Source organism: Artemia franciscana, chromosome 13 (genome assembly GCF_032884065.1).
Source record: "Artemia franciscana chromosome 13, ASM3288406v1, whole genome shotgun sequence".
NCBI classification, from domain to species: Eukaryota; Metazoa; Arthropoda; class Branchiopoda; order Anostraca; family Artemiidae; genus Artemia; species Artemia franciscana.
The window spans coordinates 27024453-27044479 of NC_088875.1; the positions used below are offsets into that span (position 1 = coordinate 27024453).

Here is a 20027-nt window from a genome sequence, read left to right on the forward strand (position 1 = left end):
AAACAATTTAGTAGCCATACTTATAAAATAGTAAAAATTAACAAATTGGCTCCAAAAACACCTTAATTAGAGAACATAATTTGACATTATTGGACAACAGGAATGTAAACTAGGACGGATAAATAAACACATACGCATGATTCACAACACTAACGATTAGAAACAGTTAGATTGACTAAGGCAAAAACAAGCAACAGTTTAATCTAACATTCAATAGACTGGTAAAAATGACTAAGGTCAATAACATAGCACTTGAGAGTACATGTGATATGCGGCCCTATCCCCAACCCGAGGCTTATAAATCATCCAAACACATAAGGAGCTCTGTACTCGCAGTATGATTCCATCATTGCGCATGTCGAAGCTGCTGAACCATTTCTCTTACACAAACACAATTCTTTGAAATATATTTTAGCAGAAAATAAAATTTGTTGTTAATGCCTAAGTCTTACAACTGAACAAAAAAATTTTGAATTTGCAATATGTTTTACAAACTCAAAGGAATATGTCCTGCAGTTTGAGAGTCACTGGACTAAAGCATTGCAGATTTAGCTAAAAAGATATGATCTCACCAGATAAGCTGCTTTGCAAGTATCATGGTGATCTGCAACATTTCAGAAAACCCTCAAAAAAGAAGCATAAGGCATTTTGTGACGTTGTAACTGGTTTCGAATATAACTTGCATTAACTAAAAACTGTTAATGACAGATAGGCCTATATAAATTATGCATTACGTTTAAAAAGCTCCAAATAATTTTGTTCCCACACAGAAAAAAAAAAGTTTCGACGGAGAATGGGGATTTCATTTCAAAGCAAGTGGTTAGAAATAAAGGTTTTCCCCTTGGCCTCAGACGTCCAACTCATATCAACCATAACTCCAGCTTCAGCCTCTTTACCCTAACCCCCTAATTGCTAGCAATTTTACTCCTGCAGAAAACTATGTCTTAAATCTTAATTCCTTTTATCTCTTAATCTCTTAATTCTTCAAAATAATAACTGTAAGAAAATTCACAGTCTACTGATGTGACTGGAATATATAAGATATAGTGCCACAGATTAGAGCCTCTTTTTAAGGTTGATATCCATATTGGATTACAAAAAGAAGCGGGGGGGGCACTTTTTTTTAGCTTAAAAACAAGGAAAGGTATGCTTTCCGTACAATCTGAAATAATCAGAGACCATTCAACCGTTTGGACGTTTCAAACACATGGTGTTAACGTCAACATTTTCCTTTGAAGATGTGGATCATAAATCACAAACCACGTGGTAAACGTATTTGAAGATCGAGGTTTAATTTATTTTCTATAATAGCAGTCCCGAACCATTTTCCATGGCAGGAGAGCCCACAAAGGTGACCAAGTAAAAAATTAGAAGCCCATCAAGCCATCAGTTTGACTGGTGTTTATATATACGCTAACGAATCCAAACAGATTTCTTTCTAATGATTTTTTTTGCACAATTACCTGTCGAATATGAAACATTTACTAAAAATAACAAGTTATTTTCTAGTACAAGTAAAGAGGGTTTTCAATGGACACAGGTTGCCGCTCCCTCTACCCCTATTCTTTACCCAAAAGCTTGAATAGCGACTTCTGAAAGCAATCAAGAGAGCAAAAAAATATAGCCAGGTCAATAATTGCAAGTGACTTGTTTTCCAATTGCCTTTAAAAACCTTCAAACTGAAAGTTTTATTTTCCAGAGGGAATACAAACAAATACCCATTAGACGAAAACCGTAGCTTTTTATCATGTTGGTCTTGTTTTAGATTATTCCACCTTAAAAAAAGTCAAACTGTACCGTAGAGGCGTGGATTGAGGGGACAGAAATCTGTAACCATCCTAATTGGTAAAACTGTTTAAAAACTTTGTTTAAAAATTTATGCTTTGTATATCCGCTCGACAGTTCTGGACATGTTTTATAGTGCAGTTTTCATCAAGATCGTACCTTTTTCGGGGATTGTTTCTTTCTTTTGTAAAATTACGCAGATTTTCCTCTGATTATTCTTGATGGGTAAATTTAAACTTACTAAACTTTTGGTTTCTATTGGCAAGGTTTCTTATTTTAATAGTTGAAAACAAAAGTAAATTATGCTTATCATAAACTAAAAAAAAAAAAGACGTGATTGGGTTATACCAGCATTTTAAGCAGAAAAGCATAAAAACATCGATACTAAAAAGAAAAGAAAAAATATCAAAGCTATTTTTTAAGGAAATAACCTGAAAAGTTAAGAACGATATACAAGTTTGACTCAGTCTTATTTGAAGAAAAAATGAATTATTTCAATCAAATCGTGCCATTCATTCGTAATAATAGGCTATTATAAATATTTATAAGAAAACAAAACAACAATTCGTTAAATTAGGTGCAAAAAATTATCGTAGTAACTCATTTTGGCCAAACAAGTACTACAACAAGACAGTCATAAATAAAAAAAACTGTTGGTTTGAATTTACTCAGGTATTTACAAGTATCAACAATGAAGTAAGTCGTAGTAATAAAGAAGAAAAAAACTTCAAAATTTAGTAAATTCAGAATTGAGGTAAATGGTAAAAGGTAAAGGATACGGCATTAGACTTTAAAGTCCATACCGGCGGTGCTGATCTCAGTTTCTTGGCCCTTCACCCAGGAAGTGCAATGGGAGGTAGGGGGCCAGCCATCCTGTACTTTCGCACACCCTTCCTGTTTACCTTCCCCAGATTTCTTCAGGTACCCATTTGGAGCTGGGTCGAGCTTATGCAACAAAAATAGCTTATGCAACAAAAATAGAATAGAAAAGGAAACTGTGAAACACTTCAGAGTTAATAACTATTTAATAGTTCAGTACTTTGGCATATTCAGAAGCACAACGTTTCCTGAGGAGCTAAGCACTCATAATTTTCTAAGAGGAAAACGAAAAGAGTTCAAAGTGAGGCAACTAAAACAATAATACCTTATATGGTGACAATATCACGTTTATCTTTAGTGTATATTTTTCGTTTAAAGAAAAAGAAAGAAAGAAAAGAAGAAGAAAAAAAAACAGCGACAGAAAACCAAGAAACACACATCAGCTTCTGTTTCAAAATGTATATAGCAAATAATTTGGAAGAACAATACACTATACTGCGTCCCTTTGGTAACCCTTTTTAGTATGTATTAGATTACGTTTTCTTTTTTTCCTTTTTATCATTTAAACACAACAAGCAATAATTTAATGAAAAAATATCCGTTTTAATTACAAAATTTTCGGAAATGAAAACTTCTCAGAAATATGGAAGAGAAGGAAAGATGCGGGAATTGCAATTTTTTTCGCAAGTCGGAGATTTGAAATGAGTGACGCAAATCGGATTAATCGACCCAAGCGCTGTGTCTGAGAATCCCCCAAGAGCTGCCGAAAACTTCCCTGTGAGGTGCTAGTAGCTGCCGACAGATGGTTTGGCCATCTTTGAACAAGAAATATCTATTCACTAGAATTGAACGGTGTAATTTGCTATGGGGAACAACTGCCCCTCCCAGACCTAGATTTGCCCCCCCCTATCCCCATCTGAAATTTAGTCTCTTCATAAATCCTGTCAAAAGTAAGATAAACCTTCGTAATTCAAGCAGCCACAGAAATGGGTCAGTTTATCTGACCCATCTTTACGTTTATATCTTAACCTTTATGATACTAAATGGCTTACTTTTTCAGTGTCATTTTCACTTGATTTGGGAAAATTTTCTCCAACTTTGCCCCCGCCACTCGCCCCAGAATTTTGACGGAATTAGACCACTTCTAGAATTAACGCGATGAAATTCAGTGTCATTAGATTATGCCTTAACCGTTCAAGGCTTTATACACTTTTTCTTGTTTACAGTGTAATTTCATTCAATCAGTTGTTTAATTCTGCTTATAACGATGGATTTTGCATATGATAGCGCTATTTAGTGTCTTTAAAATTTAAACGTATATGAACAACTTTTCGCTTTAATAACTTTCACTTTTTAACATTTTTAACAACTTTTCACTTTAACAGCAATTGTCATAAGCTATAATATTAGTAAAGAACTACAATTTGCGAAAAATATCATTGCACCTGATTGTGCTTAACCTAAATGATAATTAGACTGAAAGTATGCACTAGCAGATGTAATTTAGTGATAAATGTGCAGGCACAGTCATTAAGTTATTGAAAAGAATTCAAAAGCCATATGCAACAAAATAATTCTGCTTAGGGTGATAAAAGATGATGTAAATTAAGCCAGATCGAAACAAAATTTTGACCTAGGGTTCTTAACTTCTGAAACTATTAATCGTATATATATATATATATATATATATATATATATATATATATATATATATATATATATATATATATATATATATATATATATATATATATATAAAACACACCCAAAGATACCAAATTTGCCATGGATGTATATGACTAAATTTTAAATAAAAATGTAAACATAAAGATTCGCTGTAGATACTGCAAGATATTGACTAGTCCTAAGTTTCTGACGTCGCTAGTTAAGTAACTTGACCTAGCTAAAATTGTTTCCTTTTAGAACAAAACAATTAAAAATCTTTCCAAATCCCCAAAAGCAAAAATGTTCACCGATACAAAATCACAACTTGAAGATTGTCCACGAATATCAACATTCTTCGATATATCTAAGCTAAAAACTATTTATCTAAACTATAGGAGCTCGCAGCTCAACATAACGAAAAATTAAGGCACAGATGGCGGAACTATTTAAACGTCTTAACTACTAAGCTTTGAACTACTTTGTACTACACTTGGAATGTCTGTCGCAGAAGTAGAGCCGGAAGGTTTATTAATCGACTTTCCATACAGGAGCAGCTCTGGAACGGCGGCATAGCGGCGGGCTTTGCGTTCGGTGCAGGGTGAAGGTGGTACGTTAGATGTAGATGGTGATGCCAGAAATGATCTTAAAACAATTCTTAAATTAGTTGATGCAAATGGAAGCAAAACTGCTATATATTCCTATGCTGCTTCCTAAATCTTAATACACCCAATTTTTACTCTATTTTACGTCGAGTAGATTGACTGCGAAGGTCATAATCAATGACTGCAAATGTGATAAAGAACCTTCAAACAAGAAAAACTACAAGGGGAAGTTTTGTAATGAGAAGACCGTTCCAGCATTTGAAACAAAGTTCAAGAAATTTTTTGAAGATTCTTCTCTCTGAGGTATTTTCCTCTAGATAGATACACAGATACTTTATTTGTGATTGAACCGAAAACCCAGTATTCCACATCTACAGTACATACAAAGTGACCCAACAATAAAAAGCAAAATAAGCACAACAGAATATACAAAAGAAACACTACAGATTAGAAAAAATCGAGAAAAAAAAAACAACTATGAAGGAAGTTATTAGCGTATTCAGCAATTCAATAGCGTATTCAACTAAAAAATAGAGAGAAAAAAAAACTATGAAGCAAGTTATTAGGATTCAACTAAATTCAGTATTCGAATCAGTTTGTAGAAATGAGAAATTGTAGTGCTAAGGACCTTGTGAGTAGAAACATTAACTAAGGATTATTTAATTGTAAAAAGATTACCAACTCATTTAAACGTCTTATCAAGATTGAGTATGTTAACTTGATATTTTCAGGCTAACCTTGATTGAAGCAAGAGACCTGAAACGCTTGGAGCCCTTGTCGAACTGTAGGCGGTAATGGACGGTAAAGGACGACCCTTGTCCATAGATACCCGAACTCTAAAAAGCGGGATTTTGGTAACAGTTGACCAAAGTATCTGCAACAAGCGATAATTCCAAAACCGTCAAATTCCATAATTTTAGGTTTACCTATCAAGGCTACTATAATATTATAATATTACAAAAACATAAGATTTTATATCCTTCCCGAGAGGTTTGCATCAGGAGAGGGCTCATCGAATTGAAAGTGTTAATTTATAGCGCTCTTCTCACGTAACAAATATCGCAACCCGGTGTCAATGGTCATTATAGTTCGTTTACGCGGCTATTACAACTATTGTAAGTAATGCATAGTTAGGCAGCACTGATTAGGAGAGAGGCTAGTAGAACTTCAGTGAGAAATAGGCCCATGACCATTAAAAGTGCATTTTCACGCCCAGATTTAAAATATTTACGAGAGACCCTTCAAATCAATACGGAGAGCAAGAGAGAAATTTCTAAGGCTACAAGCATCGTCAACCTTCTGCCCTTTTGTTAAAGTACGACTTTTTTTTTTTACATCTCAATGCTTCGACGATGAAAGGGCTCAAATTTTTTGTATTTGCTTCAAACACTAAAAATTATTTGTTCAAGAGTTTCGAAAGGCAATAGGTAAATAAAGTAATTGCAACTACGAACTGGCTATAGTTGTTGTACAAAATGCTTTCAGGAAAGTGATTGTAAAATACATAACCCGTTTGTAAACCCCTTTGCTCGGTAGTACGAACAGGTAGCCTGCAGCCTATTTACTCAACGATTGCTCAGTTTTCGTCTTGCTTCGGCCAACAATGCGTGTACCCTGTCTCCAATCACATTTTTAAACAATGCGAATGTTTTGTCTCCAGCTCCTTTTGTCAATAGTGCGTCCGCTTCCTCTCTGATCCCCTTTGCTCAGGAGTGCGAACACTCCACCTCCGACCCCCTTTAGTCAAACTCTATACACTTCGTCTTCACCCACTTTGATCAGCCTCACCAGCGTCTCATTTTTTACCCCGCTTGGTTTGCATGATGATTTTCTTAGACTAAAATGACCCAAATACAGGTTTTTCAAGCGGAACTGTATTCTGAACTTGTTGGTTACAGATCTAAGACTACTATTGCAGCAGCATATAAGTTCATGCATAGAACATAAGTACTTCAAAAATAGCACTTGATTTCCACCAAGTTGGCATTTAGAGCTTTCCGAGGTTGTTAGTCACAAATATCACTCTAATATCTTAATAAATGAGTCGAAAGTAAAAATAAGAGTAGTATCCCTTCAACATATCCGCCCACCGCCCCATACCAATGTACTACTGGAATCACTAACTCCAATTGGTCCCATGACAGCCCTACCCCAATGTGCATTGGAGTTGCTAGCCCCTTGTACCCAGCTATATTTCTACGACAGCTATAACATTTTCCGGAAACATAACCTGCAAAGTTTAATTTCTTCAGTCAGTTCGTTTAAGCTGGGCCCTAGACATGGCGTTAGCTCAACTTCCGGCGACAAGGAATTCCTGAAAATACATCGTGAATATCAAAATATTTGATATAAAGGGATTGGAATTGGACCTAGTTAATATCAGTTGATAAACCAAGTTTGATCCAGCAGGATGTCTAAAAGAAATTTTGGCAAGAACTCTAATATAGAAAAGTTTGTAATTTATAGACGTTTTTGTTGTATGCTTAATGGATAGGAACTGTATCTCACAGAGTTTTGGTTTACCAAAAGAAATTTGTAGTCCCCTTTTGTTACCGAATTGTATGTAAATCATCTACAGTTTTAAAATAATCCCTCCCTACTAGCCATTCTTGAGCTATTGAATTCGATTCGTGGAATATTTAGAACCTTAACCTTCAGTAGAGGGTAAAGAGCAATATCAAATCTAAAAAAAAGCATTTACCAAATTTTATGTGTTTGTATATCATATATAATCATTAGTTTTGAAAAGAAACACCCCTTCCTACTAATTATTCTTAAACTTTTGAATTCGGTCCATGGATTACTTTTGAACCCAAATCTTAACATGATTATTAGTTGAATACGCATCATTAGTTGAGTACGACAGGGTCCATCTCCCCTTAAAATATTTTTTCTGGTTGCGAACGAGATATTGATAGACTTAGTATCGTAATGAACACGTTAGGGTTAAATACTCCTCGGAAAAGGGGAGGGAGAGGGGGGATGGCAAATTTTTAAGAGGGAAGGGGTAAATTTTTTTACTTAGATTTTTAAAATTAATTTTTCAACTTTTTTTCATGTCTCAAAATCACACTGAATACTTATATCTTGCAATATGAAACTTGTAAAAAAAAAAAAACAAAAAAAAACACATGTGCCATTTTAAAACACAAAATGAAGATGATACCAATATGTCAGTCATGATATTTTCTATCAGAAAAATAATGTTTGTAGTGACTTTTTTCTTTTTTTTTGAACTTTAGGACTTGGATTTCTTATTGGTCTTGGATTTTTTTGGGACTTTAAATTTTCTTGGGCACTTATTTTAGAACTTATTTAAAACTTATTTGGAATATATGGAACTTATGTTTTGGAATTATTTTGGAACATGGGCCTTTTTGGACTTACATCTATACAATTTTTTGGACTTGAAATTCTTTTGCGCTAAGAATTATTTTATGATTTAGAATTTTTCTTCAGAACCTAGAAATTTGAATTTCAGAAACTATAACATAAATGAACAATGAAACATTTTTAATTCTAGGACAATGGAATATTGCGATTTCTCTTGCAATTTGTTTCAGGTCAAACCGCTCCCTTCCTGGACTCTGAGGCTTTGACATAAATGTCTCCATGAGCTGATTATTTTGCACTGACTTCGTATCATGGCTATGATGCATAACTTAGTAAAAAGCCAACGGCGGCCTATAGTAACAGAAGTCCGAAAGCTTGTCATGCGGCAACACTACAGTGAGAAAATTTTCATTTTCGGCTGACCCAGGAATTTTAAATATTATTTAATGAAATCTTAATAGTTTGATGTTGTTGCAAAATCTAATTTATGAGAAATTTCGAAAAAAGACAGATATTCATTGAAAATGGCTTCGAACTGAATGACAACATTGGTAACACCGTGATAGAACAAGAGCTAAGAGCTCACATGGCACTTGTGACGAGGCCAGAAGAGCCCAGAGCGCATATTTTATGAAAATATTTTATGACAAAATTCTAAGAATCAATAGATTAATTTAAAAGGAAAATCAGAGGCTTAATGCCAGTCGGAATTTAAAATAAGAGCTCTGAGTCACGAAGTCCTTCTAAATATCAGAATTCATTAAAATCCGATCACCCACTCGTAAGTTATAAATACCTCATTTTTTTTTACTTTTTCCTCTCCCTTCAGCCCTCCAGGAGGTCGAATCAGGGAAAACGACTTTATCAAGTCAATTTGTGCAGCTCCCTGACACGCCTACCAATTTCCATCGTCCTAGCACGTCCTGAAGCACCAAACTCGCCAAAGCACTGAACCCCACCCCCTAACTTCCCCAAAGAGAACAAATCCACTACGGTTACGTCAATCACGTATCTACGACATTTGCTTATTCTACCCACCAAGCTTCATCCCGATTCCTCCACTCTAAGTGTTTTCCAAGATTTCCGATTTCCCCCTCCAAGTCCCCCCAACGTCAACAGATCTTGTCAGGATTTGAATTAAGAGCTCTCAGACATGAGTTCCTTCTAAATATCAAACTTCATTAAGATCCGGTCACCAGTTCTTAAGTTAAAAATACCTCAATTTTTCCAAATTAACACCCCCCTAGCTCCTCCAAATAGAACAGATCCGTAGCAATTATTTCAATCAGGTATCTATAACTTGTGCTTATTCTTCCCATCAAGTTTCATCCCGATCTCTCCACTCTAAGCGTTTTCCAAGATTTCTGTTCCCCCCCTCCAGCCCCCTATGTCCCTGGATCCAACTCGAGTCGAAAATGGAGCATCGGAGACATAAGACTCTTTTATATATCAAGTTTCATTAAGATCCGATCACCTATTCGTAAGATAAAGATACCCAAATTTTCACGTTTTCCAAGAATTGCGTTTTCCCCCTCCAACTCCCCCCAATATCCCAGGATCCAGTAAGAATTTAAAATAAGAGCGGTAAAAGCACACGATCCTTCGAAATATCAAATTTCATTAAGATCTGATCACCCGTTCGTAAGTTACATATGCCTCCTTTTCTCTAATTTTTCCGATTATTCCCCTCCCCCCAACTCCACCAACAGAGCAGACCCGGTCCGGTTATGTCAGTCACGTATCTTGGACTTGTTTTTATTCTTCCAACCCAGTTTCATCCTGATCTATCCGCTTTAAGTATTTTCCAAGATTTCCGGTCCGCCTTCCAACTGTCCACCCCCAATGACGCAGGATCTGGTTGGGATTTAAAATAAGAGATCTGAGTTACAAAGTTTCATGAATATTCGATCACTCCTTCATAAGCTAAAAATAAGCCATTTTTTCTGATTTTCAGAATTACCCCCCCCCCCACCCAGCTCTCCCAAATAGAGCGGATCCATTCCGATTATGTCAATCACGTACCTAGGACTTCTGCTTATTTTTCCCACCAAGTTTCATCCCGACCCCTCCACTCTAAGCGTTTTCCAAGATTTTGGACCCCACTCCAAACTCCCTCCAATGTCACCAGATCCGGTCGGGATTTAAAATAATACCTTTGAGACACGATATCCTTCTAAATATCAAATTTCATTGAGATCCGGTCACCCGTTCGTAAGTTAAAAAATACCTCATTTTTTCTAATTATTCAGAATTAACCCTCCCCCCCAACTACCTTAAAGAGAGCGTATCCGTTCCGGTTATGCCAATCACGTATCTAGGATTTGTGTTTATTTTTCCCATCAAGTTTCATCCCGACCCCTCCACTCTAAGCGTTTTCCAAGAATTTAGGCCTCCCCCCCAAATGTCACCAAATCCGATCAGGATTTAAAATAACAGCTCTAAGACACGATATCCTTCCAAACATCGAATTTCATTAAGATCTGATCACCCGTTTGTAAGTTAAAAATACCCCATTTTTTCTAATTTTCTCGATTTAACCGTCCCCCACTCCCCCCAGAAGGTCGAATCGGGGAAACGAAAATTTCTAATTTAATCTGGTCTGTTTCCTGATAGGCCTGCCAAATTTCATCGTATCTAGCATAGCTGGAAGTGCCTAAAGTAGTAGAACTGACTAGAACAAAAAGACCAATAGACCGACAGACAGACCGACAGAATTTGCGATCGCTATATGTCACTTGGGAGATACCAAGTGCCATAAAAACTTATTCAGGAGAATTGATTAAAGCCCTCAGGGAAATCATCATCTATTATCTAACTTAACTCCTCGTAACGCACAGCCCCCATGTAAATAAAGCCTCGTTAATTCAAAAATATAATCGGCTAATTTAGCTCAACTCGTTTTTTCAAGTTTGACACAAAAGACATGGTCTTAATGCATTAGTTATTTTTGGTTTTGTGATGTGGTTTTGTCCCAGGAATGTTTTAACTAGTTATGATTCCATAATGTAGATGATCCTGCATTATGAAAAAAAGTTCTCCGAATCAGATATCTTTTATAAAAGTGATATTATAATTTTAGTATATCAAAACTGTAGAATGAGAAGAAATTAAGTTATACAGTAATTCAAACTCTGTGTGCCAACACAATAAAGAAACATAATTTGCTGTGAATGAATAAATGAAACCCAGTAAACACAATAATAAAAATAAACAGTTACATGAAGCAAATATATAACAAAATGCCCTATTTGTACTTTGTTGAAAAAGAAAGAAATAAACAGACCAATATAAGCTTAACGTATTTTTTTCCTTGTGTGAAGTATGGCTCCCTTCAGGAGCTAATCGCTCTTTGCATTAAAGTTTTATACCACTTTAATAAAAAAAACCTCTTATTCCAATTAACAACCCTTATCTATGAGCTGTTGTTCCTAAAGGATTGGGACACAAAGTCAAACTTTTTTATTAACATAAAAGGGATAACTTGAACTTGGAAAACAGTACCGCCCACTAAAACACAACAATTTAAATCAAATTTTAACTTTTGCACTTCATAGGTTCAAGAAAACAGAGCTCATTGTATTATCTGTCCATATATATATATATATATATATATATAAAAAAAATATATATATATATATATATTATATATATATATATATATATATATATATATATATATATATATATATATATATATATATATATATATATATATATATATATATATATATATATATATATATATATATATATATATATATATATATATATATATATATATATATATATATATATATATATATATATATATATATAGCCCTATGGGGAAGGGGGCTAGTTTCGCTCTGATCAATTTGTGTCAATTAAAAAGTGCACTAGAACTTTTAAATCTCATTCAAATGGGCCCTCTCCTCGTCTTCTAGGATTACAGGTGTGATTATATTACCCCTGGGAAAAAAACATATAAACACACATGCGTGATTTTTCTTCTGGTAAAAGATGCAAAATTCCAAGGTTTTGGGAGTGTTTCTGAATTTTTCGAAAAGTTGCTAAATTTGGTTTAATCCTGGGTCTCCAAAAGACTTAAAAGGGTATTAAAAGGTATTAAAATAAAACACTCAGGAATTTTTGATTTGACTGCCTGTATGAGGGGTACTGGAGGGCTATTATACCGTTCTTGCTGTTGTGAGTCTTTTCCTATCTAGCATGAGAGATTGAATTCTCATGACTAACTGTGCGTAGGTGGAAAAGTGGGTGAAGGGATTATAAGTGCCACTAGTGTGTTGCAAAATTAGGGGAAGGGGGTGATGGAATTTTTTTACGTACATTTAAATGGTAAAATATTTAATTTTTACTTCATATAGAACGTTTAATGGCTTCTGCTTTCCTAGGGGCATTGCCTCCATCTGGTGTTTACTGTGAGAACATCCCAATAAAGAGAATTGTTCAAAAAATTGACCCAGAAAACCATTCAAATAATGAACCTGCTGTTAACTTTGATACTTAAAGGCCATATTTAATAGAAATGATAGAACTGAAGGCAAGCAACAGGGTTTAGGAGGCAGAAGTAGTATAGTTCATTTGAATTTCAGAAAGCATTGGGTGAAACAGGTCGTAGTACCAAACTGGAAGTAAAGAGCAGCCCCAGCTAATAAAAATGAGGAAATTTTCCATTTTCTGATGAATTGAGAGAATATTCTGGTGAATATTGAACTGTCTTATCTTCCTTACTATATATATATATATATATATATATATATATATATATATATATATATATATATATATATATATATATATATATATATATATATATATATATGTACAAGCATACATAATCCTAGAAGATCTGTAATCCTATAAGATAGGGAGAGGGTCCATTTGAATGAGAATTAAAAGTTCTAGTGCACTTTTTAATTGACACAAATAGATCAGAGCGAAACTAGCTCCCTTCCCATGGACAGTATTTCCCAAAATTCCTCCAATAAAAATTCTGAGACAGCCATTTCGTTCAACATACTTGGAAAGTTCGATAACTATGCCTTTAGGGATAAAGCGGATTCCCCCAGCCTCTTGGGAGTGGACTGAAATTTATGAAATTTGCCCATTTTTTACCCATAGTATTTGTTATTTTTTAATACAAGGACAATTTTTCGGAGGGGGAGGAGATTTTATGCTGGGGTATTTCCCTTGGGGAGAAAGGTTCCCGGGGAAGAACTTCCAAGGAGGGATCTTACACTGAGAAATTTACTCGAATTCCAATACATTTTTTTTTTTTTTTTGTATGAGTACTACTTTCTCTCAGCCAACTCAATTTTACATGTAGAAATGTTCCATAGGAATTGTCCAGGGAATTTTTCAGCAGGGTTTGAATCGTCAAGAGAAATTTTTCATGGAGGGAAAAATTTGGATGAAAAATTTTTTCCGTGGGGGAATTTTCCCTCATGTTTACGGGAGAAATTCCACAAGAACAATTTTCCACTAGGAACGAGGGATTTCTGAGAAACATTTGCCATGTAGGGAACGGGATTTCCGGCATGATTCAGTAAAAATCAGAAATAAAAGTCTTTTTGAAATAAAGATGTGCTAAGGAGATTTTTCACGCAGGGAGTTTTCAGCGAGGATGGAATTGTCAGAGTGCGTAGTTGAGTGGGGGGTTATTTTAATTGAGAGGAACTTTCCATGGAATAATTTTCCATTGGAGGAAGGAATATTTCATGGAGGGGTGCCAGATTTCCCAGCAATACTTGAAAAACTATCAGGAATCAAATTAAAGAAGCAAGTTATTTAAACAGAAATTACGGGCCACGTTAAAAATTACGAAAGGAAATTACTCAGTGTATGGTGGGGCTGCACTGTCGTCAAAACTTCGCTCTTTACGCCAAAGCTTGACTTTAGCATGGCATCAAAATGGAATTTTCTTAAAACCTCCCACAAATAACCGAACACAAAAATGTGTCTCTTTTTTTGCAGATGCAAGATAATAGAGCAGTAGAAACGCGGCATTTTCATTAAGCCCTCTCAGAAATAACTCTTAATATGGATTAAACTTATCTCTAATAACAGCCCTCCCTTCTGGAATTGGTTGCTAGGGGGTGGACCAGCCACATATTGTCATGGTGGCGTGAAATATGCATAGTCTTGGCTCAAAGAAACGTGGCGTTTTTTCATCTCCAATCCTTAAAGGAAGAAAAGAGAAGCGGCTATGTGCCCGGTTAAAGTGCCTATGGCATCACTACTACTGGGTTCTCCGAGAAACATTTGCCACGGAGGGAACAGAATGTCCGCCACGGTTCAGTAACAATCAGAAATAAAAGTTTCTCCAAATAAAATGTGCTAAGTAGATTTTTCAGGCAGATCGTGTGTAAGCAATTTTCAGGGTGGAATTTTCAGCAAGGATGGAATTGTCCACGAAAAATTTTGGGAGCGGGGGAAGCGGGTGGTTCTTTTAATTGAGAGGAACTTTTCATGGAATAATTTTCTGTTGGGTGAGAAAATCTTTAATGGAGGGTGCAAGATGTCCAAAAGAAACTTAAAAAAACAATCAGAAATTAAACTTTAAAAACAAATTTTTTCAACAGTATTTAGGGGGCAAGATTACAACTTAAAATAAAAGAAAATTACTCTGTATACAGTGGGGTTGCCCTGTCATCAAAACTTCACTCTTAACACTAAAGCTTGACTTTTCGCCCCAAATTGTATGCCAAGGTTTATGACCTTTACGCTAAAGTTTGGTATTTTTCTGTAGGATGGGGAGAAATTTCCACGGAAAAATTTCTCCAGGGGGGAAGTTTCCACCGGAGAAATTCCTAACAGATAACTTTACACTAGGGAGAGGGGGAGAGACTTCCGAAAAAATTTGCCACGGAAAAGGGGTGGAATTTCCCTGCATGATTTGGAAACGACCAGAAATAAAAGTATTTTTCAAACGAAAGTGTACTAAGGAGATTTGTTATGCACATTATCCGTGTAAATTTATTAGGGGACAATTTCCGAAGGAAGGGAGGTTACAAATGGAAAAAACTTTCCATGGAGGGGATACTAAACTTCCCGGCATTATTTGAAAAACTATCAGAATTAAATATAAAAAAACAAGTTTTTCAATGGAAAGTAGGGAGCAACATTAAAACTTAAAACAAACAGAAATCATTCCGTGTTTGAGGGGTTGTCCCTCTCCTCAATAGCCTGCTTGTTACGCTAAAGTTAAACTTTTTGCCCATTTCTTTAAGAACAACTTCTTTAATGCAAGGGAAGTTTAATTAGAATAAGAAGTTATTTCAAAGGAACTAAAAAACTTTAGCGTGAAGAGTGACTTTTGAGCAGGGGGGACCCTCTCATATACGGAATAATTTCGGTTCGTTGTCAGTTGTGATATTGTTCCTTGCTTTTAGTTGAAAAAGCTTTTTTTCAAAAGGCAAGGCTAGATAATCCCCCCCCTCCAAAAATTTTCTGTATATTACACAATAACAAATACAATACAATATGTAAAAATGGGCTAATTTCATAAATTACAGTCCATTCCCCAGAGGCTGAGGGGATCTGCTTGATCCCCAAAAGCATAGTTATTAGACTTTCAAAATATGTTGGACAAAATTTTAAGTGCTGGCTATCTCAAAATTTTGATCAGAAGAATTTCGAGATAAATTGTGCCTGGGGTGTAGGCTAGTTGCGCCCTAATATATTTTTGTCAATAAAAAAGTGTACTAGAACTTTTAATGTCCTTTAAAATGGGCCCTCTCCCGATCTTATAGGATTACTGGTGTGGTACTATTACCCATGTGAAAAACAAATAAACACGCATTCGTGATTTTTCCTCTGGGCAAAAATGCAAAATTCCATTTTTCAGGGACTTAAAAAGAGCCCACAGTGAAAAGCAAGGTTCTCTGGTAAGTCGAATCTAATGGTATGATTTCCACCATCATTGCTTCACTTTTTGGGGGTGTTTCTGTATTTTTCGAAAAGCTGGTAAATTTCGTTTAATCCTAGGTCTCCAAAAGACTTAAGGTATTAAAATAAAGCACTCAGGAATTTTTGAGGGAAATGTGGAACAAAATCATACCAAACCACGTCATTCTCGTTGACGAAATCTACGTTTAATTTCTATTGATTTCTAGTAATATATTTTCGACTGTTTGTACGAGTGGTACTGAGAGTTTATTGTACCTTTCTTACTGTTGAATGTCTTTCCTATCTAGCATGAACGATTGGATTCTCATGACTAACTGTGCGTAGGTGAAAAAGTGGTTCGAGGGATTTTAAGTTCCACTACTAGATTGCATATTTTGGGGAACGTGGGGATTGAAAGCTTTCTTCACGTACACTGAAATGATAATTTATTTTATTTTTACTTTATATATAATATTTAAGGGTCTTTGGTTTCCCCAGGACATTGCCTCCTACTGGTTTTTACTGTGAGAATATCCCAATAAAAAGATTTGTTCAAAAAATTGCTCCGGAAAGCTATTCAATTGATGAATCTATTATTAATGTTTATGTTTCAAGGCCAATTTTAACAGAAACTAGACCTACGTTGCCCGGGCAACGTGAAGTGTTGCAGCAACCTTTGTTCGGCTTCGCCGACTAAAGTACTGCGAGAGCAACACTTTGGTATTGTTTCTGGGGTTGTTCCATACTCAAAGTCCCGCTCTTTACGCTAAAGTTTTTTACTGTTTTAAAAAGTAGAGTTGAGAGAAAGAGTCAAACTTCAGCGTAAAGAGCGGGGCGTTGAGAAGGGAACAGCCCCTTTCATATACGGAGTAATTTCTATTCTTTTAAGTTTTCATGTCGCTCCTTACTTTCAGTTAAAAAACTAGTTTTTTTAATTTAATCGAAAGAAGGGACTAAATTGACTTTGCAGCCAGTTGAACTTTATCCTTTTCAATCGTAGACATCATGAGGGATGAAAACTTGGAACAATATCTTATTTAATCTAGTTGGTATTATAAACCCATCCGTAACTTTTCAGATTTAAAACACCATAGGGGGCACTAATTATTACGAAACTACCTCATTGTTTTACGTTATCGTTTGTATTCGTTGCGTAAACACTTAATTCTGTCAGATTTAAAGAGATCGAATAGAATGTGCACCAATTTGCACAAATTTCTAGCCCAAAGTGAACAGATTCTTACAAGTCCCTCTCCCGTGATAGACATCACGTTCACCAGAAACAAATAAATGGGTACACCAACTAGCAATAGCTACAAACCCCTCATCGCTGAAGATGATTGTAGCCCAACAGCCGATTACTACTTACAAGTCCCCTACATGTCTTACCACTGGAACCAAATTGGTTTAACCATCAAATACACCGGAAACAAATAATATGTACACCAACAAGCAAAAGTGGCAAACCCCTCATTGCCAAAGATGATTATGAGCTAACAGCCGTTTCTCGCCCAAAGTGAACCGATTCTTACTTATAAATCCCTCTCCCGTGATAGGCATCAAGTTCATCGGAAACAAATAAATGGGTACACCAACGAGCATAGTTGCAAACCCCTCATCGCTGAAGTTGGCTGTAGTCTAACATCAGATAATTACTTCCAAGTCCCCTACATGTCTTACCACTGGAACCAAATTGGTTTTACCATCAAATACACTGGAAACAAATAATAGATACACCAACTAGCAAAAGTTGCTAACCCCTCATTGCCGAAGGTGATTATTACCTAACAGCCGACTGTTGCTTGCAAGTCCTCTATATGTCTTACAATTTGTATCGGCCTAGATCTCGTTTCAGTGTGTACCTTACTACTGAAGTTGTCAACCCTTTGAAACTTTCAAACTGGTATACCTCACGAAGGAATTTTTGTACCAAAAAATGGATGCCATATACTTTGATCAGCTCATCAAGAGCTATCGATTGCCGTCGAAAGAAAATTCTATCTGTCTTAGTTCAAAAGTTGATTATTTTTTTTTTGCCGTAGGCCAACTTTCTAACGTCACCACTTAGAAAGGAGCAAAGGATAAGCTCCAATTTCTTTAACATTGAGAGAACCATTCCCCTAACATTGAGAGATACCATTTCCCTACCGCAATCCCAAGTCCGAAAAACCGAATGATAAACTCAGCTGAAATCACGAACAGAAATGGGTAGAAACAATAGATGCCAACACTTTCGGACCCGTGGGAAAATGCCACATTTTTTTTTCTGTAAATTTTTCTATTTATCACTCAAAGATGATATATTGGCTGTGGGGCCGGGTAACTGCCGCATATATTTAACACTTATAGATTTTAGTCAATCTTCAATTTGAAAGTGGTGCCTGCCTACTTGCCTGCTAGAACGGAGCTTTCCACTCGAAAGAAGAAACACGGTTTGATGAAACGAAAGCTTGGCTGCACAGCTTCGGATACTCCTCTCTGACATAGGTTATATGACTCCACTTCACTTCGCACACCATAGGCTCTGGCTCGTGGACAAGCAAAAACCATCCTTTTTAGCCCCAGGCAAGAGTTCTGCGGAGCTTTCCAAAATGTAATGTCATATTCATCAATCCAGCCTGAGGTCCACACTTTCCGTAAAAACCGCACAGGTTAGACCCTTACCAGTTTCAGGGAATTAGCTGTGATCGGTGGCATAGAAAAAAAAAGGGACAAAACCAAAGTGTTGCTCTCGCAACACAAAAAAGGGACAAAACCAAAGTGTTGCTCTCGCAACACAATGATAGAACTGAAGGCAAGCAACAAGCCTGGGAGGCAAAAGTAGTATCATTCATTTGAATTTTAGAAAGCAGTGGATGAAACAGATAGTAGCAGCAAACTGGAAGTAAAGAGCAGCCCCAGCTAATGAAAATGTGGAAATTTTCCTTTTTCTGATGAAGTGAATGAATATTCAGGTGAACATGGAACTCCCTGATCTTCCTTAATTATAATTTATATATATACATATAATATATAAATGAATACAAAATGAAGCGTCCAGCACAAGGCTTGGGGGGGGGGGGGGGGCAAAAGTGACCGCTATATTTCAAAGATGGTTGTTTTGTTTTAGATGCATATACTCTATTTTGGAAAGCGAATACAGTAAACGAGCTCTATTTTCTCGAACCTATGATTCTATTTGCTCTATTTGAAGTGCAAAAGTTTCAATATAATTTAAATTGCTGTTACAGTGGGTGGTACTCTTTTTCAAATTCAAGTTATCGCGGGAATGTTATTAAAAACCAAAAGAAATTGAAAAATGAAACAATTATTTTTCAAAGTAAAGTCAAGAGCGAGAATAACACTCAAATAAAAATAAATCGTTCCGTACATGAGAGTTGTTTCCCATCCTCAACTGATTCCTCTTAGTAATAAAGTTTGACTTCGTGTCCCAATCGTTTAAGAACAACAGCTCATAGACAAGGGTGCTTTAATTGGAACAAGAAATTTTTTTTTCTTTCTTTAAATAACTATAAAACTTTAATGCAAAGAGCGATTAGTTCCCAAAGGGATATCCCTCCTCATACAAGGAAAAAAATATATTAGCTTATATTTTTTTTTCTTTCTTTTTCGACAAAGTACAAATGACGCCTTTTGTTATATTTTTGTTCCATGTAATTGTTTATTTTCATTATTGTGTTTACTGGTTTTCATTCATTCATTCACAGCATATTACGTTTTTTATTCTGTTGGAACAGAGAGTTTGAATACTGCATAACTTACACTAGTTAAAATATTCCTTTATAAACTGCCTGGGACAAAATCATGAAATATAACAAAAATTAAGCAATGAATTAAGACCATCCCATTCGCGTCCAACTTATGACAAAACGAGGAGAACTAAATTTGTCGGTTATATTTTTGGGGTAAGGAGGCTTGATTTACATGGGGGCTGTG

General features: G+C 35.7%; 1 protein-coding gene across 1 annotated transcript in view; it reads right to left on the bottom strand.

The window, feature by feature from the left end:
• Positions 1–4341: 4341 nt before the first annotated feature.
• The window catches only part of LOC136034740 (kinesin-like protein KIF21A), a 146752-nt gene continuing 131066 nt past the window's right edge, over positions 4342–20027 (bottom strand). The window contains exon 14 of the mRNA XM_065716114.1: positions 4342–4911. Coding sequence (XP_065572186.1) covers positions 4725–4911 — 187 coding nt within the window. The 3' untranslated portion in view covers positions 4342–4724. The remainder of the gene's footprint in view (positions 4912–20027) is intronic.